Below are 23,374 nucleotides of genomic sequence, written 5' to 3' on the forward strand. Positions count from 1 at the left end.
TTGATGTGAGTGGGGTGTTGAGGTCCCCTACTATTATTGTGTTGTTTTTAACATCTTCCTTTAGGTCTGTTAATAGTTGCTTTCTGAATCTTGGTGCTCCTGTGTTGGGTGCATAGATATTTATAAACGTTATTTCTTCTTGATGAAGTGTCCCTTTGATCATTATATATTGTCCCTCTGTGTCTCTCTTTACCTGTCTTATTTTGAAATCCACTTGGTCTGATATGAGAATTGCAACACCTGCCTTTTGTTCCTTGCTATTTGCTTGAAGTATTGTCCTCCACCCCTTCACCCTGAGTCTGTGTTTGTCCTTGGGGCTGAGGTGTGTTTCCTGGAGGCAACAAATTGTTGGATCTTGTTCTTTAATCCATTTTGCCACTCTGTGTCTTTTTATTGGAGAGTTAAATCCATTCACATTGAGAGTGATTATTGATGCATGTGGACTTAGTGCTGTTAATCTGTCGCTCATTACCTTGTTTTCCTGCGTTTCTTTTCCTGTTTGCTTTAGACTACCCATTTAATACTGCAATTTCTTATGCTGGGTTTCTTAGATTTTTCCTTATTTATGATTTGTGACTCTGTTCTGTACTTAATTTTAGTGTCTACCTTGAAGTTTGTATTTAGAATCTCGTGTATAATATAGTCTAGTTTCTGGTGGTCTCTTACCTACTTGACCAATACTGATTTAGACCCTTTGCTCTTCCCCTCCTAAATAATTATTTTCATTTTTTATTCCAACTCGTCTTATTAATTTGTAGTTAGAGTGCTAAGATCGTCCTTGTTTTGGTGGTTTCCTTACCTTTACCCTAATGCTATAATTGAATATTTGCTATCCTGTTCTGGTTCTATCCATCGGTCTCCCTAGTCTGTGGATTGTGTCCCCTTTCTCCCTTTTTTCTTTTTTCAGGTATGAGAGCCTTCTTGAGGATTTCTTGTAATGGAGGGCTTTTAGTTACAAATTCCCTTAACTTTTGTTTGTCTGGAAAAGATTTAATTTCTCCCTCATATCTGAAGGAAATTCTTGCTGGATAGAGTATTCTTGGCTGAAGATTTTTATCCTTTAAAGCTTTGAATATATCACTCCATTCTCTCCTAGCTTGTAGGGTTTCTGTAGAGAAATCCGCTGACAGTCTGATAGGGGCTCCTTTATAGGTTATTCTCTTTTGTTTTCTTACTTCCCTGAGTATTCTCTCCTTATCTTTCCTATTTGCCAACTTTACTATGTGCCTTGCAGTAGGTCTTTTTACATTGACAAATCTAGGAGATCTAAAACCCTCCTCTACACACATTTCTCCATTGATCCCTAGATTTGGGAAGTTCTCTTCAATAATTTCATTAAGCACACTTTCTGCTCCATTTTCCTTTTCCATCTTCTCGGGAATTCCTATGATCCTTATGTTCTTACTCCTCATTGAATCCATTATCTCTCGGAGATTTTCTTCATTTTTTTAATTCTTAGTTCTCTTTCTTCCTTTGTCTGGTGCCATTCAGCCTGTCTATCCTCGATTATGCTAATTTTCTCCTCTATGTTGTCTACACGGGCATTCAGGGAATCCGTATTCTGTTTTATCTGGTCCATTGTGTTTTTCATCTCAAGTAATTCTGTTTGATTTTTCTTTATGATTTCAATCTCTTTTGTGAAGTAACTCCAGAACTCGGCTTGTTTCTCTATCTTTCTCTCTACCTCATTGAGTTTTTTGATTATAGCTGCTGTGAATTCATTATCACTTAGTTTACCTAATTCTAAGTCCTCAGGACTTAATTCTGTGTTTTTATTGTTTTCCTTCTGATCTGGGGCTTTTATAAATTGCTGGATGGTAGAGGAGCAGTTTTTTCTCACGGTGGTAGAATTCAGTTGCAGTTACACCCTGTCGCCACTAGATGGGGGTCGAAAGCGACGTGTTATGAGCTCTCCGCCTTGGGGCAAGATGGCTGGGCCCACTGGCTTTGCTGGAGGGGAGGGGCTGTTACTCACACGCGCAGATCAGTTCCCCCCCCCCCCCCCCCCCCCGCCTCGTCAGCGGGTCTCCACTGAATCAGTGGCAGGAGTCCTGGATGATCCCCCAGTCGCGCGGCCCCTCCCCCCTCTCCCTCCCAACCCGCGCCGCGCTTGATCGCAGACTCTAGGGGAGGGAGCGATGTTCTCTCCTACCGTTCCAGCACCTCCGAAGGTGTAAGCAAGGTTTATGATCTCCGCCTTCTTGGTATTGTAGGTCTCTAAAGAGCTGGCATTATGTTTATTCTCTGAAATTCAGTTCTTCCAATCTTTTGTTGTATTTTGGAGGGGAGAGAATCCTGGGTCAGCTCACCCTGCCATTTTGCTCTGCCTGGGCATTGATTCTTGACAGTTCTGTCATGGTCCTCATTTGCCTGAGGAGAAACTGGAGCGCAGAGAGGAAGGGTTGCTCAGTGGGATCTCAACCAGGCCTTCTTACTCCAGGTCTTGGGGAGGCCTGGCACCCCAGCACTGCCCCTTCCTGGACAGATACCTGGAGAGGGACTGTGCTGCTCTCTGCCTCTACTTCTTGGGCCCCACAGTCTGCTCTGGCTGGCCCATGCCCTCCTGGGCAGGGAGGGGCAGTCTTTGCCAGCTTCTGGCCCTCCGGCTGGGCTGGCCTCTTGCCCTGGCAACCTTGGTCCAGCTCCCCAGGCCAGCCCACCCTCACCTTCATGTTACAGGTCTTGTCCACGAGTCCTCACCACAGCCAGGGAGGCTGGCACTGTCTCTCCAGATGAGGAAACTGCCCAGGGTCACACAAGGACTTGTGCCTCAGCCTGTGTGACCTAAGTCTGGGTTCTGAATTGGTGCCAATATGGCGTGGCCCACTGGCTCTGGTGGTCTGAGTGTAACTGCAATCCCCAGGCTTTCAACAAATGGCCCCTGCTTCCCAAGGCCCCCATTGCTGTGGGTAGCATCACAGTTTTCCAGTGACCCACTGTGGCCAGGACAGACCTAGCTTCTGTCTTCTGCCATCTCCACTTCTCTCCCCTCTGGACCTATGCCAATCACCCTCCTTCCTCTGAAGCACGAAGCATGAGGCCTCACCCACTTCTCCACCAACACCAGCGACAATAACCATTTGTCCAGTCATTTGGCTATTGCTCTAGGTGAGGGGACAGTCCTTCATCAAATGTTTGCTGTGCATTCAATGTAGTCAGCGTAGGGTAGGGGCCAGGCACCATGGTAATTTCTTCATTCATCAAGCACAGAGAACCTCCACTGGGATTTACTGAAGGAGGAAGGAAGGATGGAAGGAAAGAAGAGGGAGGAAGGTGGGCTAGAACAGAAGCTGGGAGAGTGGGAGGGAGGGAGGAGGGAAGGAAGGCAGAAGGGAGGTGGGAAGGAAAGAGCCCTTTAGGTTGCACCTCGATTCACCCCTCACAGTCCAAGAGCAGCTGGGCTTGAGCCTGTGAATAGATGGGTGGCTGAGAAAAAGTCGAGGGGCCACGCAGTTTCTTCCTCTGTAAATGGGGCTGATAACACTTCTGACCTCAGAGGGCGGTTGGGGGAATCAGTGAAGTGCTTGTGCCTTTGCACTGGTGGGAGCCCAGCACGCAGCAGGCTGTCAAATTACCCAAGAGAGCATGGTAAGTCAAGTCCTTTAGAATGACTAGCACTTGCCAGATGGATCAGGGGAAGAGATTGACAAAGTCATCAGAGCAAAGGGAACACCTGGGCAGAGGCAGGGGGTGTGGTGTGGCTGGAGCACTGGTTGTGGGAAGGGAGGGATGTGGGACATGAGGCTTTGGGCCAGCAGAGGGAGGTCAAGGCCGAGCCTTCTCGGCATGGACCAGATCATGGCCTACCTCCTGGAGCCCCACTTCCTAGCTGGGTGATGCAGGACAAGACAATTCTCTCAGAGCCTCAGTTTTCTCACCTGTGAAATAGAACGTCTTACCTGCTCTGTGGTGCCAATGAATTAGAGGTGGGTGTAAATGTCCAGCACCCAGTGCCAGGCACACAGACAGCCATATGGAGCAAAGGGCCCATTCTGATTCCCTGCCTTAGCAGAGGCACTTTCTCTTCCCAGCAATGTCTTTGTCCTCTCGCCTGCTGAAGATCTCCCTCCAACCCTCGCCCTGCTCCTGACTCTGTCAGGTCCCTCCTCTGAGCCCCTACACCTCCCCAAACACTTACCCCCTTTGTCATTTTCCTTGGTGCCTCCCCAGGATGCTGTAAACTCCTCGAGGGCAGGTGCCACCTTCGTATCTCCCTCTCTGAACCTAGCAGGTGAGCACCCAGGACCCTGTGCTGATTGGAGGAAGGAGCAGCATGTGGTAAGTTTGAGCAGAAGGGTCTGGAGTCCAGGAGGAGATGGGGAGAAGAGGCCACTTTTAATGGGAGGCTTGGAAAGGTGGGATGAAAAGGCCAGGTCTGAATGAACAGGATTTGGCGGAGTAGAGGGGAGCTGGTGTGATCAGAAGCCAGGCCTGTCACAGGGAACAATGAAGGTTAGAGCAGGAGAGGAGCCCCAAAGATCAAGCAACTTTTTCATTGGGACTGGGTACATTTCTGCGTGCTTGTTTAACAATGGCACTCAGCCACTCGGGGCCTTGGTTCCCCTCCTGCAAAGTGGGTGCAAGGGGTCCATGCTTTAGGGTGGTGGAGAGGACACAGGAAGGTGTCATGGCAAAGGCCAGTTCTTGGTACTCAGCCTCTCCCGAGTCCACCCTCTATTCCCAGTCTAGCATGTCAAAATGAAGTGTTTGCATTGTGCTTCCTTAACGGGCCTGGAAGTCTTCAGGTCAGGGCTCCCTTTTCCTCTGTGTTTCTCCACAGAGGGAAACAGTCTCCAATACAGCTCTGTCCTTTCTTTGACCTGGGCCCACTAAGCATCAGGCCCAGTGCACACAATAGGTCCATGGAGTCAATCATCAGGCCAGGCTTCCAGGTCCCCCACACCTCCAGGGAGCTAGCTGATAGAGTCTCTCATACATTTGCCAAATGTTTACTGAGCACCCACTGTGTGCCAGCCCTGGGGGGAGATAAAGGCAGACCGAGTCCTTGGCTGCATGAGGCTTGTCATCTGGTTTCTCCTTTCCTCCCTCCCTGTGCCAAGCCTGGGCTCCCAGGATGCTGTGTTGGAGGCCAGGCCTTTTCCAGGCTATATTATCTCTAGTGCCCTTTTCTTCTCTTTTGTGGGAAAACTATTGCTCTTAGAATGGAGAAACACTCCTTTGCAAGACCCATATGTGTTCTGAAGCTGAACCCTTGTGTTTGCCTGCACTGCCACCCAAGGTCCAAACCCCCCAGCGTCTCTGTGCTTGCATTGTTGCAGCAGGCTTCCAAATGGCCCCTACTTCTCTTCGCATCCTCTCACCACCTCCGTTCTCCCTTCTCCAGCGTATTCTCCTTCAACCGCTGCATCTGACCACATGGCTGCTGCTCACAACCATTGAAGCACAAGGAAGAAAAGCCAAACCCCTCCTGTTCCTACAAGGCCCTCCACGGTTTGTCACTTGCCTCCCTTACTCCCTTTAATCCTTCTTACTCCATTCTGGCCACCTAGATGGCTTCATAGTCTTTACCAGTGCCATTTTTCCGCCTTGAAACATTCTCCTCCAAGTCTCCCAGTTGCTCCTTCCCATCCTTCAGGTCGCAGCATTGGCTCTGGTGTCCACAGCTCAGTGTAGAACAGGAGTCTGGCTCTGCTCCTAGCTGGCTGCACGACCTTGGGCAAACATCGGCCTTTTCTATGCCTTGTTTTCCTGAGTAATGGGGCTGTTCATAGTAACAACCTCATAGGGTGGTTTCAAGGATTAAAGAGAATAAAGCACTAGACGGGCGGGCACTTTGCAGATTCCACTGTTAGCTGTTAACTATTTGTACTACTTCCTCAGAGAGGTTTCCCTGACCTCCCAATGAAAAGCAGGTCCTCACAGTCACTTTCCCATCACCCAGTTTTCTTTTCTTTGCAGTGCTTAGCGGTTCCTGAGATCATCTACGTTAGTCAAGGACCTTATGCAACCAAAATTTATTGTGTACCTACTATGTGCCAGGCACTGTTTGTAATTGCCATCGGATTGGACGCCCCATAGAGGTAGTCTCTGCCCATCCCGTTCACGTGTGTTCACCCAGGCCTCCCCAGCACTATGAGCGGCACACAGTAGGCGCTTCGCATGCGGGGGAGCGCCCCGCCCCTCCGCGCCCGCCCCTCCCCCCGCTCCAGGAAGTGCGGGGGCTCCAGCCGCCCGGCCGGCCGCGATGCATTCTGGGAAAGCAGCAGCACCAGATCCAAGATGGCGGCCAGCAGGAGGCTGATGAAGGTAAAAGCCATTCTCCGGCGCCGGCCGGGCGGGGGGCGGCGTCTCGGGCTCGGGCCCCCCGCGGAGGGCCAGGGCTCCTCGGGGCGCCGCCGCCAGCCTCCCGCCCTTCGTGGCCCCGCCGCCTCCCCGGTCCGCGCGCGTGCTGAGGGAACTAACGGGGCCGCCTAGGCCGCAGCCGGGGCCGGAGCGCCAGGCCGCGCTGGGAGCCGCCGCTGGCCCCTCCGCCCGGCGCGGGGCGTCCACGCCGCCCTCCTGCCGAAGCACGGCCGGGTCCTCCTCCTCGCTGCGGCCGCCTCCTGGCCTGGGGGCGGTGTCGACGTGGGGTCCGGTCGGGAGGCCCCAAACTGGGCGCCTGTGGGGAAGGCCCGAGCGCCGGAGCCGGGCCGGGAGCCCGCGCCTCCGAGCCGCCCCGCCCTGGGCCGCAGCGCGCCGGGCTCGGAGCCCTGCTCGGTCGAGCCGCTTCTGGAGGCCGGGAGGCTCGGGCTGGGGAAGGAAGCAGGAGGCCGGGCGGCAAAAGTTAGGTCAGTTTGTTGGTGGGTCGTTTCAAATTGCACCGGGTCCTAGCAAACTGTCTCCTTGTGCCTGCGGAGTCAGTCACACAGCCGGCAAGTTCCAACTCCAGGAAGGCGTGGGGTCGGCCCCGATTGCTGCGCGGTTCCCTTTCCCTGTCTCCTTGCCTACCCACCACTTAGTCATTCCGATCTCTTTTCCCTGATGAAGCAAAGTGCCGTTTGGGGGGGGGGGGGGGCGGGGGGGTTTGCTTCAGCCGTTCCAATCAAAAGCGGCCAAAGTTTATAAGAATAACTTGGTACTTTGTATCTTGAAGGCAGCGGGGTGCCTTCTTGCCAGTTGGTTTCTTGGGTGAGGAACATAGGTGCTAAAGTGGCTTAGTTCTCTCGCGAGTCTGTTTGCCGGCCTCCGCCGGAGCCAACCTCACCGACGTTTGAGTCGGCGCCCGGGTAGTGCTGCCCGGCTGCACCGGGCCGGAAATAAAGAAGGCCCAGGAGCTGGTTTCCTGAGGGGAGATAGAGAGCTGGGGTTCCTGCTGGGCAGAGCAGTGGTTGGTAGAACTGGACATTGAACTTGGAGTCACAGCCTCTGGGCCCTCCCTCCTTGGGAACGTTTCCTTTCTTTTGTTCACTAAGGGCTAGAGACGACATTTGACTTCATAAAACTGGATTGGAAGCGGGCACAAAAGAACAGTCAGCGGACTCCAGACTGCTCATCTCGTCTTTGTCAGTGACACCAGCATTCACCCAGTCATCCAGATGAGAGGACAGTTATTCACTTGTTTCCCTGCTCTGCTCCCCAAATGCGGCCATCCATTAAACCGTGCGGGTTTTACTTTAGAAAGATTTCTGGAGTGAGTGCCTTCCTTATCTTACTGAAAATTACTTGAATCCATACCCTTATCTCTCAGGTCCCCTGCCGAGTGCTCTCCTCTGCCTTCATAGATACTAGAGTTCTTTTTCTAAAGCAAATACTTAATCCTTTCACTCTCCTGTTAAAAACCTCTGTGGTCTTATTGTCCTCAGCAGTTAATCCCAACTTCTTACTTGGCATGCAAGACCCTTGTAGGCTGGCTGAAAGTAATCTGTTCAGCCTCACCTCCTGCCCACTAGTTTCCTACTCCCCTTGCACCTAATCACAGTAGCTGCCTTTTTTCCAAGGTTGTATTCTCTTTAGCTCTGTACTTCACATTCATGATCATGTTTAATCCTCCCTGTGAAGTAGACACCGTTATTCCCGTTTTGTAGGTGGGAAAATGGAATGCAGAGAGATGCATTGGCTTGCCCCAGTTTTCCTGGCTAGGGGGAGAGAGTGAGCTGTGATCTAACTCAGTTCTGTCCGACTCCAGCCCCGCTCCCCACTCACTTGCTTTGTGGTCTCCCTGTGCATGTGTTTGCTCTACCTGAGAAAGGCTGCCTTCCCCTCACCTCTCCTTCCCTCCAGGGAAGTCCTAGGTTCAACTCCAATCCCAACTACTCTGTGAGGCCTCCCCCCCATCCCCCCTTCAGAATGAGCTGTTTCCTCCTTTGTGGAGGAGGAAACGCAGCACTTTCTTTATGTTTCTCTTTGCCCGCTTGTCACAATCTGATTTGTGTTAGTCTTGTCTTTCCTTCTGGGTTCTGAATTCTTCAAGGGCAGAGATCTTGACCTAATTCATCTTGGTATCCCTTAGTCTGGCCCTGTTGACCCAATTTGGGGTTCCCAGGCTCCCAGGGGTCTGAGAGGGACTTACTATGTTTTTTGAATTTTTGTTTCAAAAAAATTGGAGCAACATTAACTGAGTACTTATTAAATGCTAGGTTATTTACATAAATTATTTATTTTCAATAACACTGAAACTTAGCGTATTGTCATCTTTACTTTACAAAGCAGAAAATGGTGAAGCTTAGATAGATTGAGTGTTACCTAAGGTGGACTAGCAGACTCGGGTGAGGAGAGACGCCAAATCTCCCTGCCTTCAAATCCCATGTTCAAGACCCCTTGTCACACTGCCTCCTTTGTTACTCCAAGGATGCATGGAGGAGTATGTTGTTTCTTGAGTTGTGGATGGAAATTATTTCAGTTCAGTAGGGGAATGCTGGTTACCTGATGCTGATCATTGGCTCTGTCAGTGCTTAAGCCTGGTTAGTTAGTTAAAAAAAAAAAAAATTATTGATGCAGGTTGATCAATACTTGGGGAGGAAATAATAAAAGGGATTTTCAATGGTGAAAAGTAAACAGATGTTGAATAATCAAATGAATTAGATCTTAAAGAACTTTAGATTTCCTCAAAAACTGTTCTGCGGGACACTGTAATCAAAGATTTCTTTGTAACAATGGACTGTCTGTAGATAGTGTAAAATACCTTATCAAAAGTAGAATGATCTGCATACATCGGACTGAGAAGTTATTTTAGGCAAAGTGAGTGTGGTATAGTCTTTAATTTAAAAAGCATTTGCAGGGGCTGGCCCCGTGGCCGAGTGGTTAAGTCTGTGCGCTCCGCTGCAGGCGGCCCAGTGTTTCGTTGGTTCAAATCCTGGGCATGGACATGGCACTGCTCATCAAACCACGCTGAGGCAGCGTCCCACATGCTGCAACTAGAAGGACCCACAACGAAGAATATACAACTATGTACGGGGGGCTTTGGGGAGAAAAAGGAAAAAAATAAAAAAATCTTTAAAAAAATAAATAAATAAAAAGTATTAGTGTTTTTCAGAACCCTTTTTGGGAATTACAATGTTAATAAAACATTAAATACATTTTAATTTGCAAGCTCATTCAGCATTGATGGCAACAACCAGGTTGTAACGATTGCCTTAATCAGGAGGGGAAATGGCTACAAAAGTGAAACCTGTGGGTGTGGCAAAGGGAAATTGATTGCAATCTGATCAATTCTTTCTTTCTTTTTTTTTTTTTTTTTTGAGGAGGATTAGCCCTGAGCTAACATCTGCCACCAATCCTCCTCTTTTTGCGGAGGAAGACTGGCCCAGAGCTAACATCGGTGCCCGTCTTCCTCTACTTTATATGTGGGACACCTGCCACAGCATGGCTTGACAAGCAGTGCATAGGTCCGTGCCCGGGATCTGAACTGGTGAACCCCAGGCCACCAAAGTGGAATATGCGCACTTAACCATGCGCCACCGGGCTGGCCCCTGGTCGTTTCTTTTCACCCTCCCCATTGCACAGATCTCTCCCCAGTTGCACAGATTTCTCCTAAGGGCAAGATCTGAGTATCTTCCCAGAAGAGCTTTTCTTAGTGGGAAATTTGTGAATTTAAGAGATTGGTGACATTTTATTAGTTATGATGTTACTGTTGAGATAAGGAATTGAGATTTGTAGCAGCCTTTTAATGCTTATTAAATAATGTTCACTCAGAACTCCATATTGGTGTACTTTCTCTCAGTCCGTAATCACAAATGAATGAGTAGGAGTCGTCCCTAAATAACAGTTCATTCCTTGAAATTCATTTTTTCTAAGCAATGAGCTAGCTTGCTTTCGAGCACAGGTTTATATTTTCTGAGGTCGGGTAATTAACACGATAGAGCACTGAGTGTGTCTGGTAGATGTGTTGTGCATGTCAGGAGGTGAGGGGCATTTTAAAAATGATGTTATGCCAGTATAAATGTCCTGAATCCACTGGGTTTTGGGGAATTGAGAAAAGCATTGCGTTTTTTATCCTAAATTCATGCATCCCAGTGAGTTGGGACTATTTCAGCCTCCCTGAATGATAGTCTTTGTAAATATTTCTCCATTAGAAGATAATTGGGACAGGCCCAGGGAAAGAGTATACTCAGTTATTGCAAAATTTGGGACCTTTTCTTCAGATAAGCACTAGAACAAAACACTTGTCTCAGGCTACTTGGACCTTTTCTGATATTGTTACAACTCTAAAGAGGCTGTTGATTTAACATTTTATTGTACCAGATCCCTTGAAAATATTCTCATTCCATTGAAAAGTATCACTAAATGTTCAAGTGATATTTCTCTTTTCTTTGCTGCAACGGTAAGTTAGGAATTAAAGCTTAGAGAAACATGAAGACATCCCTCCTGAGCCTAGACTCTGTATTCAACCGCCTTGAGAGTTCCCTTGAATGGCTGATAGACTTGTAGGCGTCTCAGCTCACTCTGTGCCCCTCACTTCTCCTGTCTTGCCTTACTTAGTTAATGGTCTTACTCATCTCCTTCCAGGGAAGAATATGGGGAGCCAGCCTCACCCCTTTCTCCAACATCTAGCCACTTGCCAGATTCTGCTAAACTGTGCTTTTATCTCTGTTCTCTGCCTGCCTTTCTTCCTTCCCCACTGCTGCTTGCTTAGTTCAGGCCATTCTCATTTGTGGCAGGACACCTGCATCAGATTCCTCAGCAGCGAGTCTGCCCGCAATCCCTTGTGATTTTTAACCAGCAGTGCGTTGAAGAAAAGTGCACATGCCCAGGCCCTGCTCTCCAAGATTGGAACCAAATTCACTAGATCAGGACTCTGAAAAAATCTACATTCCGTAGCGTGTTCCTTCGAGGTCTGGTCTGCCAGTCTTGTCTCTCCCCACTTGCCCATGGAATCCCCTAAATACAGCATGCTCTGCATACCCTGGGTCTCTTGATGTGCATCCCTGTCTCTTCTCTGCACCTGGGTAACTTCTCATCCTTTAAGACTCAGCTCAAGGAGCATCTCCTCGGGGGTCTGCTCTTGAGCTCAGTAAGGGAAAAGAATGGCGTGCACCTAGAACAAAGAAATCCTGATCTGGCCACTGTATGCTGGATGTCTGCCAGCTGAATAATGGAGTACAGGGGAGGGAAAGACCCTCTGACATGGAGAAGGAGGTGGAACTGGCCCTTCAAGAATGAGTAGGGTTTCAGTAGTTGAAGAGGAGAGAGGCCTGGCAGCCAGTGGGGTTGAGAATCCTTCATCCCTCAGAATGGATGTGCGCGGTGGCTGTGAGGGATGCCCTGAGGACCCGGTGACAGTCTACTTAAGCCCCAGTACAGCAGCATGCTTCCCACCTTGTGCCAGCCTCTCCGTGGGTTTTAGTTAGGCCAGCCCCTGAGGTGCTTTCCAGAAGCACTGGGGAACTGGCCTGGTTTTACCCTGGGTTGGCATGTTCAGTGCACCTGACCCTCCAGAACTGGGAGCCCTCCTTCCTTCTGCCCTGGCACGGCTAAGTTCTCTGGCCAGCCTTTCTCCATGAAAGGACATTATTATGGAGGGTGATACTCATAGGTTTAAAGACAGATGGCAGAGAGATGCCGTAGCCTTTCAATTGAGGGGTCAGTCAGATGCATCCCCCGCCACAGAATCCAGGAGACGCAGCAGGCTGCTCACTTGTGAGGGCTTTAGCCTGTGTGTGTCTCCTCTGGCCAGTCTCATTGTGTCTGTTCTCCAGGGCGTAGATAAGCTTAACCTTCTCCCACTTAAAAAGGGAAAGGAAAGAGTCTTTCATTTGGGGCAAAGCTATTGAGAATACAGCATAGTGGTTAAGAACTCTGGAGTTTGAGTTCTGTAGTTTGGTTCTGGAGTTTGGGTCCTGGCCCTGCAGCATCTTAGCTGAGTGAACCTGGGCAAGTTACTTAACCTCTCTGTGCATTAGTTACTTCATTTGTGTGTGAAGGTTAAATGAGCATATATTAAGTGTGAAATACATATAGGTGTTATTGAGAGTGAACAGGACATATTCCAGGGCAGTGAGGAGAGCAGCTGGGCAGGAGGGGAGGGTCTGGAGGAGTGATCAGAGATGGTGCTGAGGTGGCGAGTTGGGGTCGCTGAGGGTCAGGTCGGGTAGCCTGCCTGGACATGACTTCTGCACTGAGACAGAGCCCTCCTTTCTCTCCCCAGCGCTGCTCTCCTGCCTTTCGAGGTAGCCTGTTCCTTAGGCTTAGTGAGGCTTGCCAGACAGCTGGGCCAAGGTGTCTTTGGTTAAAAATGGTTACTTTTTCCAACAAAATCGAAAAGCTCTAGAATTCAAAATTTGCCTTCCTGGTATCTCAGAACCTTGCTCTGTGTGTTTTGTCTTCCTCTCCTTAATGTACGTGCAGTGCAGTGATTGTCACTGTGTCCAAAGATGAGCCCAGGTGCTATGGAAGGCACGCAAAGGTGCTGAGCTCTGAGCTGGGAGGTGGGGGTGGGGCTTTGAAGGAAACTCTTGAATAAATAGTTGCAGTCCCAGAAATAATACTGTTGTTGACTTTTGTCTTCTCTTTCAGCCTTGAAGCAGAAAGTTAAGAAAGGTTGCTTTTGGTGGCTGTTCCGTTTTCTCCTCCTGGCCCTTGCCATAGTCACTTTAGAATTCCAGAGCTGCGAGGGACCCCTTGACAGGCAGGAGGCTGAGGCTTAGAGGACATCACCCACAGGCTAGCAGTGAGGCAGGTCTCCCTGCTCTCGGGGTCTTGCTCCTGCTTTTCTCATGGCTGCTTTTGTTTTTTTTTGTTTTTTGAGGAAGATTAGCCCTGAGCTAACATCTGCCACCAATCCTTCTCTTTTTGCTGAAGAAGACTGGCCCCGAGCTAATATCTGTCCCCATCTTCCTCTGTTTTGTGTGGGACACCTGCCACAGCATGGCTTGACAAGTTGTGCATAGGTCTGCACTCAAGATTCGAACTGATGAACCCCAGGCTGCCGAAGTGGAACATGCAAACTTAACTGCTCCACCACTGGGCCAGCCCTTGCTTTTGATTTTTAAGGAGGGACAAGGTGGAGAGGAGTCATTTCAAGTTAGGTGGTGGTTTGAGTTTTGTTCTGTTCTTAACAGTTCCAGGTCTGTGTTGTTATAGTTCTCTGTACTTCATTATCTTGTCAGATTTTGCTTCCACTTCTTACTAGCATAGATCAGTAGAGGGATGAAATACTGTTTTGACAACACCTAGCCCAGCAGGCACATTTGCAACTAAAGCAGTCACTAATGTCGAAGCCAGTGCTCATGGTGGTGCACTCTGTCTTTCTGAGAGGAGATGCTGCCTGACTGTCACTGGAGGAGGGAGACGGTATAACTCAGAAGTTGAGCCTCTGAGTCTTTTCTGAAATGGTTTGTAAATGTCTCCTTCGCACCAGTGTACCTCTCGTTAAGAAGACTCAAAAAGCTAAGCACACAAAAGCTAAGCTTTCGGAACCATCCACCACGTGTTTTACATAAGCAGTTGCATTCTCCTCACTCATCCTGTGTCGTTGTATCTGGTGTGGACAGACCTGAAGAAGTTGTGTCCCAGCCTTCGAGGAGCTCTCATTCTGGTTGGGGGTGCTGGACTCTGGAGTGTGTGATATAGGTCAAGAATGTCAGACACACCCGTATTCAAATGGAGACGAACACATTCCGGGAGTGAGGCTGATGACCAGAAGCTCACTGTGCGTGGAACTGGTGTGAGAGCCCACTCAGCTGGGGCCTGGGCCACACTTGCCTGGAGATGTGTGGGCAGTGCATTCCTTGAAGCCTGTGCTGAGGGATTTCTGCAGCCATGTCCTCTTACAATGACCTCATGACAAGTGGCCCACCTCCTTGGAGCAGTGTCCAGTGGTCAAGTAACAGGGACCTGAGTTCAGATCTTGGTTTCTGCCTTGGACTCATTTGTATCCTCACCATGAGCCTCAGTGTCCTGATTTCTCCAAAGGGGCTAATGAAAGTGCTTTGTAGAGTTCTGATAATAGCTCAGTGTGTTCATTGTGATAATAGCTAAGTGTAAGATAGCCAGCCTCCTGCCCACCCATGGCAGGGGGATATGTTGGCATGGGTCCCACTCTGTTGCTGGGTATTAATTGAAATAAGATTGCATTTGGGAGCTCTGAAGCCTTATGTTTAGATTTACAGTGTACTGAATTATATTAAAGTCATGATTTAGTGTCATTGCCACTGGTTGCTTTGTGCAAGCTTGGAAAGTGCGTTTCTGTCAAAATTAGTCACTTTGATATAGTCACACAAAAGCAGGGAGTAGCTCTTTCAGATTACTAATGTCCTACCAGTTGTGTAGCTAGCATTTGAGAGTGACCCTGGACCGAGGGTTAAGGCTCCATCTGCCAAGTTTCGTTTTGCCTGGTTGAGAGGAGCCTAGAAACGTTGCTTGCATGACGTAAACACTTAATGACTAGCTGTGAAGGGCTAAGGCAAGTATTGTATACGTTCATGGCTTTTGTCATTACAAATCTTGGAAAGTGCTATTCTAGAGCAAGCCAAGCCCTCCCAGGCTCCTGCTCAGGAAATAGGAGCCTCTGCGTGGCCTGTTTCCCATAGAAGCCTTCACCATCCTAACCCACTGCTTTAAGTGGCTCTGACATTCACAAAAGAGCCCTCTGGCTCTAGTCCTGGCACTGCCCTGTACCAGGTCAGTGACTTGGGCCTCTCTGAGCTTCAGCTTTACCGTCTGTAAAATGAAGCTAATATCGCTGACTTGCCCATCTCGGGGGTGTTGTGAGGCTCCAGTCGTATCCTACGTGCTGTGTGTTGTAAACACTGCAGTATCATGACCAGCCGATTCTTCTCACCCTTCTGTCAGCGTCTTGCTCCTGCTTTTCACATGGCTGCTTTTGGCACATGCCTCGTGCACCAAAGGCATCACCCTGGCTCTTCGCCAGAAGACTGCCTCTTCCCTAGCATCTCTCCATTTCTGTTCTTTGTGGGAGTTTTGAAGGTGACAACACCCCAAGCTGATGCCCTCCAGAGGGGAGCGTGGTGGTGATGTGCTGTTAGCACACCCCTTGCCTTATGTTTCTTTTCTTTTGTTTATTGAGATATAATTGATCAGATCATTTCTGAAAGCTTTATGCTAACCACCATAAACACTTTCATTTCTAATTTAAGACCCCATGAATTCTGGTCATGGGCTGTCAATGCCACATCATGTCAATGTCTTGTTATGTAAAATAGAGAATGTATCTTGGTGCCTTGACGCTGTTTTGGATTTTAAGAAATGTGATACAATATGGAAGGGAATAAAACTAACATTGAGTACCCACTAGCGGTGGTAAGTGTTAAGTACTATATAAAGTTTCTTGTAATTCTCATTAGGGCCCTGCAAAGTAGGTTTCCTACCACTTTTCAGGTGAGATGGTAGAGTCAGAGCTTCAGGTGGTGTGAAGGGTGGGGTTTAGCCAAGGGCTGTCTGACTCCAGAGGACTCTGCTCTTTCTAGTCCACTGACACTTTGGCAGTTGTTGAACCAACCACTTGACAGATCAAAATATTGTTTCTATGTGTTATATATAAAATAAATGTTGAAGAGAACGGTTGGGGATTGGAATATTCTAATTTTCATGCCTACAGGCGTCTTCAGAATAGAGAATGGTAAAATGGGCAATATAAGTCACAGTAAGTATTCACTTTCTTAAGAAAAGTTCAGAACGGTTTCCTGGTTTCTGTTACCTCAGACTTGTTGCAGTAAGAGGGATTCCTCGCATTGCTTCTGTGAGCCTGGCTCAGTGGGAGGCGTTAGCTCTTTAAGGAGATGACATGGAATTAATCAGAGCCTCAATATCTTTCTTGCTAAAAGACTAGGTTGGATGATCATGTTGGTTCTTAAGCAGGGGTGCACCTAACCATCACCTGGGGATCCCCGGGCACAGGTGCCCAGCCACGCTCGGGATATTTCGATTCTGCAGGTCTAGGGTGGGGCCTGGGCGTTGGTCAGGCTTTCTCTGTCCGTCTCTCCCTTTACTCTCACCTTTCTCCAGGTGGATGTTGAACAACTCCTCCAGGAGCTTGGGCGTACGCTCTGAGAGTTCGTCAACGTTAGTACACCCTCCAGCCAAACTCGGTTCCTGGCTGCTTCCCTCACACGCCTGGTGATGTCTTCCACATCTCTGCATACATTTCTCACACACACACGTACCTGTTCTCTTCTCTTCAGAGGTTTGATTTTTCCCCATCCTTCAAGGCCCATCTCAGAGCTCAGAGCCTCTCTTCCACGAAGCCACTGCCCTCTGCTGTTGCCTGCTGTGCTTCCCTCACTGACCTGCGGGTTCCTAGAGCAGCGCTTCTCTGCTCTTCCAACCCAGCCTCAACAGCCAAGATGGCATTCAGCTTTGCCTTCTGGAGTTCCTTTAGGGGTACAATGTGCCTTTTTCCATTTAACAAATAGGAAATTACAGGGTGAGAGTGAATATGCTTTTTATTTTTTTAAATTTTTTTTTAAGATTTTATTTTTTCCCTTATTCTCCCCAAAGCCCCCCAGTACATAGTTGTATATTCTTCATTGTGGGTCCTTCTAGTTGTGGCATGTGGGATGCTGCCTCAGCGTGGCCTGATGAGCAGTGCCGTGTCCGCGCCCAGGATTCAAACCAACAAAACACTGGGCCGCCTGCAGCGGAGCGCGTGAACTTAACCACTCAGCCACGGGGCCAGCCCCGAATATGCTTTTTAAAACCGTGTAGGCACCCCCTACCTTGAGACTTGCAGTCCATAATGTTGATTTGACATCTCAGACAGGGCTGACTTGTACAGCTGATTTTTCCTCTGTACGTCTGTCTGGATTTTTAAAGCGGACTACACCACAAGCTAGTTAAGAATCACTGGCTTCTGAAGAGTTCTCAGTCAGGCTGTGTGTGAGGATTACCTGGGAGGTTTTGAACATTTGATTTTCCGAGCCCCATTGTAGATCTCCAAAGAAGAAAAAAAGAGAGACTTTGTTAAATACTCTGCCCAAACTTGGATGTATACGTCTGAGTTGTATGGCAGAGTGCTCACTGTATACAGCTGTCTCCTGCTCTCCTTTCAGGGACGAGCCGAAGCTCCTGTGCAGGACTTGGCACAGTGCGCTCCTGCTGGGGCCAGGGCCATCTCTGCTGTTAGAACCTGCAGAGCCGTTAGGCAGTGGTCCATTTCTGCCACACGCCACACTTGGGCCTGGAGTGGGCATCCAGCCCTCTGGGCTGGAGTTTGAGCAATGGGCTTTTCCCTTCTGAAGGACCAGGTAGCACACTTGGGCTTTTACGAGTACCTGCAGTACACTGAGATCCACCATGGGCTCAGACCTGGACCTCATTTTGAGAAGCATTGCTCTCTTTCTCCCTTGCTACTTGCCCTCTCTGGGAGGCCTGCCCTCCTCTGCAGGGAGAAGCAGTGTGCAAGTTGGCTGGTTCTGCTTTCCCTTGCGCTCTTCTCCCTTGGTTTGTCAGCATTGCGCCATCAGCCTGGAGCAGCTGACCCAGGACTGCTTCTTGCTTTTAGCAGAACTGAAACAAACCTTTGTAGGGCATATTTTGTAAGGCCCTGTAGTTCTTGGGTTTGGTCTTCCTCACTCTGTTCTTCTAGAGCAGGGCCACTTTCACAGTTTTTCTTTGTCGAGTCTTTTCTTCCATCATGTGTAATATCCTTTTAAATTTGAACTCTGAATTTACATTGATTTCTTTAAATTCCTTCCCCAGTTCTTCATTCTCAGTTATAGGGGTGCAGTTTTACTTGAGGATTTATCAGTCCTCTTGAGTCATCTTGCCTTTTCAAGTCTCAGACCTTCAGATGAACCTGTCTTTCTCTGAATGACTTGAATCCATCTTCTTCAGGTGTTCTCAGTGGAGGCGTGATTGGCATTTCCAGCTGAACAGTTCTTGCATGACCATCTTGTGCACTGTAGGACTTTTAGCATCCTTTCCTCTGATAGCGTCTGTGGGTCTCTGTAGCTGTGACTCTAGAGGGTGGGAAATTGGGCTGGGGTGATGTCACAATGCCTGGCACCCACTGGGCAGAGCTGGGGATGCTTGAATGCAGTCCTGCTGGATGCTGGTGCCACCCTATTGAGAAACGATCTCCTAGGGGCCTTCCCAATGATCCCTGGAGATTACAGGGCTTCTTTGCTTGTTTGTTTGTATGTCTTGGTTTCTCTCACTTCTGCCTGATAATCAGTTCTTCCTTGTTGGTTAGAATTATGCAAAGGAGCTTGCCTCTTCCGTCTTTGGTGAGCTTAACTTGACAGCAAGGTAAGTTGAGAGTTTATCTGATAAGCACTAACCATACTTTGGACTCTCTGGGCCTCTCAGCTCTGCTGTCATAAGCGTTGCCCATTCTTCTCTGGCCGGAACATGTGTGCTGTCCTCTTCCCACAGGACAGCTTTTGTTTTTGTTCATGTGTCTCTTGATAGCAAAGCATTGGCAGGTGCCCTTTCACACCCCTGCCCAAAGTACCCTCTCATCCCTCCCTTTTTCTTGAGCAAGATGAAATTTTTCACTGCTATATACAGTTGTGAGTCCCATCTTGCCATAGTTTTGTAATTCATTTGAAATTTACCTTCTTGTGTTTATTACCAATACTTTGTTTTGTTAGTGTGTGGATTTCTGAAGCCATAAAGTATATTTACAGATTACTTTAGAATTTACTTCCTCCCATGAATACTGAATATATTCTCCTCTGTTGTTTCTATTTTTTATTGTTTAATTTCAAAGTTATATCTGAAGTTTTTTTTTCCTGTCTGTATTTGGTTTAAAACGTTTTTGGTAGCTTGGTTGGACTTAACCTTTAAGGGACATGATATATTCTGTCTCTAGCCAAGAATCCTACTCTAGTATCTTGAGCCAAGGACCAGAAAATCAAAATACATAGAGAGCCTTCCCATCCCAGAGCCCTTTTCCCTCCCCAAGCCCCAGCTTCCCATCAGTTCACGGACCCGATCATTAAGCAGGTGTTTGAGCATAACCATGAGCTTCCTGATCCGTGCCCTAATGCTTGCCCTCATGGAGTTTGGGGAGTGGGCCAGAGTGGTAGTGTGGATGCGAGATTGATTTCTTCCCCTTCCTGAATCTGCCCAGGTGTCATAATCCCCAGGGGAGCATTTCCAGTGAGTCACAGGCATTAGTAGGAATGCCTGGTGGTTGGCACGTTGAGTGGTCTATCAGATTCCATGCTTTCCCTCCTGCAACCACAGGAAGAGGGGCTAGGCCGCTCCTTCCTTCACTGCAGGAGTCACAACCATTGCTGCTAGCATCTTCCCCACAGAAGCTGACCATCGTTTAGAGATGGACCTCATCTCTCAGCAGTAGCAACTCTCTCCTGTCACTGCACAGCTTGTTGAAAATCCCTGCTTCAGACTCCATCCCACACTTACTGGAGCAGAATTTCCGGAATTGAGACCAAGGCCCAGATGATTGTGGTGGGCAGCTAGGGTTGACAAGCAGCGGCACCCTGTGGGAAGAAACTCAGGCCCGTCACCTGCCATGAAGCACCAGTGTGTCCCCACTGCCTCTTCATTTGATGTACCATCTTTCTCAGCCTCCTCCGTTCCAGGCTTATGGCACATCCTCCAGCTGAGAACCTGTAACACTGGCTCAGTTCCCCCTTCCTTTGGAATGGTTTCCCTGTGTGCCTTTGTATTCCTCAGCGTGCCTTGTAAACCGTTGGCTGTGTGATAGGAATATGGGGTGCAGAGGATCTTTTGGGCTTGATATGAGGGCTGATTCAGAGCCTCTGGGCTACTGTAAGCTGCAGCACCGAACAGGGAGGGGCATCCCAGTCCTAGAGGTGTGCATGGGCTGGACCAGCAAGGAGGAAGCCAGGGTGAGTGAGGAAGCTGTCCTGCTGGCCCAGCAGAGGAGGCAGGGCTCAGCTGGATGGTACTCTGGGGTTGCTGAAGAGAAGGGACCCAAGAGATGTGGAGGAGGCTGTTGTGCGATGGGTGAGAGGCTGAGTTGGGGCATTGGTGGGGAGCATGTCACTCCAGGTATCTGAAAATGGAGGCATGTTGGGGATGTGGGCGCTTGCGCGGTGGGCTATAACGCCTAGTGGAGTGCACTTGAGTTGTCGGGGAAGCAATGGGAAATGTCAGGCTGGAGCATAGTTGAAAAACCAGTGGCTGACAATTCTAGACTAAAGACATCTCAGACCGGACCCTGAAGGTAGTCAGGGTGGTTGTGCTTTCTGGATGAAATGGTATTTGCTGCATTGACTGTTTGTATAATAATAATCTCTCACATTTGCAAGGAGTTCTGTTGCTTACAACGTAATTTCCCCTTCATTGTCTACAACTCTGGGTCTTACTACCCCTGTTTTGCAGCCAAGGAAACCGAGACTCAGTGAAGGTTTCCTGCCCCCCTCCCATCCCAGACTGGATAGTTGTTCTCTTCGCTGTGTACCTGTGCTGAGGTAGAGTCCTTCTGAAATTGCACTTGCAGCATTGGGTAGAAACCTTTGTGGGTATGTGTTTGCTCCTAGCTCCCAGTTTCATTCATCTTTATATCCTCCACATCTGACACATAGCCAGTGCTTAATAAATCTTGATTGGAAGAAGACAGGTCTGTAGCACCTTTCTTGCGCCCCTGCTGCGTGGTAACCAACCCAAAGAGGAGGTGGTGCGTCCGTAGAAGCACAGTTATTTACGCACCAAATTCTCTGGGTTCACCAAGGTGGGGGCTTGTCTTGGTCTGGGACACAAGTTGAGGGGACCACCATGACTCCAGGCCTCTTAACCAGACCAGTTATGGTCTAATTCACACTGAAATTTTGTCATCAGTGGTGTCGGCACTCGGTTTAATTTGAGGGAGTCAGGAGGGATCTTAATATGTGGTGCTTTCCTCTATTTGACACCCCTTTATGCTTTGTTAATCAACAGGAGCTTGAAGAAATCCGCAAATGTGGAATGAAAAACTTCCGTAACATCCAGGTTGATGAAGCTAATTTATTGACTTGGCAAGGGCTTATTGTTCCTGTGAGTATTGAACACTTCCACTTCTTATCAGATTATTCTTTAAGGTGGTGTGTGTGCTGTTGGGCTTATGTCTCTGTTCCCAAATAGGCAGCCAACAGATGCACAGAGGTGGGCTGTCACTCTAGGGTAATAAAGTAGGGACCATAGCCTCGGGTTCCTGAGGAGAATCCTGTCTTTGCACTGGTTTTGTAACTTCTGGGGGGCCCAGGCTTTCCAGCTCTGTGGTTACCGACCTGGGGAAGCAGTGTGTGTCTGTGCTCCTGTCTTCCCCGCTTCTCTCTGCCTGGCCTCATTTGTCCACACGGGGCCGCCTTCTCTGACCTCTCTAGAGAGATGGCGGGTGTTCCCATCTAGATCTTCTCTTTGCTTTCCTGCCTGGTTTTACATCTGTGTCACCTCCTGGACACCTGGCACCTCTGTGCCCCGCATTTGTCTCAAATCCCTTTGCCTAGTGGCCCACCTGTTCCCCTCACCTAGTATCTTTTCTGGGGCTTCTGCCTCCAGTGCGTGCCCCCTACAGCTCCAGCTCCCTGTCTCACAGACTTCTGCCTTCAGACGGGCTCGAGCTTCCTCCTAACAATGGGTTTCCTGTGGCCTTACTGCCCTCTTGATTTAGTGTCTGCTCGCTCTTCATTCTTTCATCTCCTCACCTTTCAAGAGACTTGTCCTGTACTAACTCCAGTTTGCAATCCAGGTTTCTCCCACCCTCCTGAAACTGCTTCACACCAAGCACACGGGCTCCCCTCAGTCCTCACGCTTCTGGCTCGGCTGCCCTGGAGCCAGGGACCCCACGTGCCTCCCCAGCCTTTGGAGCCTGCCCAGTATCCCAGCCCCCCGTACTGTAACCACTGTGCCACTCACTCCTCTTCTGCTGCTTCCTCTTAACTCTTTGCCTCGTATCTTGTTTAGTCTCTCGCCTTTCGTTCGTTGTTTTGTTTCTTGGGGACTCTGCTTCTTCCAGCATCGTAGGTTACTAGGTTATTGCTGTTTGTGAAAAGTCCCATCTCTGCCTTCATTTCTGCCTTCTCCCTGGAGCTACACCGCCTGTCCACATGGTGGCCTCCCTTGGATGGACATCGTGTGCCTTCCACTCCCCCCAACTCACAACCGGGACCCTCTGTGTGAGTGCTCCCATTCCTTCCTGTTCTTTCGCATCTGCCTCCCTTCTCTTTTCATCCCTTCTCTCTGTTTGAGCCCCAGGCCCTTTCACTGTGCCTGACCCTGCCCTACATTGTGGTGTAAAATCTTTTTGGAGGGGCAGATTGGCTGCTTGGTCAAAGAAGAGCATGGAGCATGCTTACTGGAGATGCTTTCTCCTTCATGCTGGTTATAGGTCATGCCTTTTTTTAACAGCAAATAGTGGATTTGCAGTTTATTTTCCTAATGATTTGGATAACTAAGGAAAGATAGACTTTGTAGTGTTTTAGTACACATTCAGAATTTTTATATCTGGGAGCGTCCAGTCTGGTTTTAAAGATGAGTCCTTTGTTTGGATTTCTCCAGGCTTGGAGGTAGTGGAGCTTGGGGCATAGGGTGTGGATGATGGAGAAGCCCCTGCCTAGGAAGGGTCGGCCGGTGACCCTAGGCTGTGCCTGCCGTGGGGACCTGTTAGGTGCTGAGTGAAAGGATGGCCAGGACCATCTGACCACTTGTCCCTTTTCTAATTGAGATTTTGTATCCTACTGATATAAGAAGTAAACAGTTAATCTGTGGATCTTTCAAAAACTGATAAGAATGAATGGGACTGTTTTAAGCAGTCAGGCTTGGGCAGTCTAACAGTGCCCACTGGTACATGGGTAGACCCATAGTCTACCAGTGTCACTGCTTGGGCAGTGAGCTCAGTGGCCTGGGAGACTGCAGGCTGGCTGCAAGGGTAGATGGTCCTCATGCAGGCTCTGGCAGAGCACAGACCAAAGCCTCCCTCTGTGTGTTGTTGGCAGAGCCTGTGGACCAGGCTGCAGTCTCATCAAGCCTGAGGTGGAGACTGGCTGGTGGAATCCCAGTGTGCTTGGGT

At 49.0% G+C, this 23,374-nt stretch overlaps 1 protein-coding gene across 3 annotated transcripts in view; it reads left to right on the forward strand.

Annotated features, from left to right (window-relative positions):
* Positions 1-4,170: 4,170 nt before the first annotated feature.
* Positions 4,171-23,374, forward strand: part of UBE2L3 (ubiquitin conjugating enzyme E2 L3) — a 50,798-nt gene continuing 31,594 nt past the window's right edge. The window contains exons 1-4 of one of the 3 annotated variants that reach the window (XM_070626884.1): positions 4,171-4,278; positions 5,345-5,451; positions 5,920-6,267; positions 21,265-21,360. In XM_070626884.1, the coding sequence (XP_070482985.1) occupies positions 6,121-6,267; positions 21,265-21,360 (243 nt within the window). In that variant the 5' untranslated portion in view covers positions 4,171-4,278; positions 5,345-5,451; positions 5,920-6,120. Of the gene's footprint in view, positions 4,279-5,344; positions 5,452-5,919; positions 6,268-7,402; positions 7,631-21,264; positions 21,361-23,374 lie in introns of those variants that run through there. The other 2 variants (XM_008537437.2, XM_070626885.1) reach the window with 2 other exon arrangements.

This window comes from Equus przewalskii, chromosome 7 (assembly GCF_037783145.1).
Source record: "Equus przewalskii isolate Varuska chromosome 7, EquPr2, whole genome shotgun sequence".
Taxonomy (NCBI): Eukaryota; Metazoa; Chordata; class Mammalia; order Perissodactyla; family Equidae; genus Equus; species Equus przewalskii.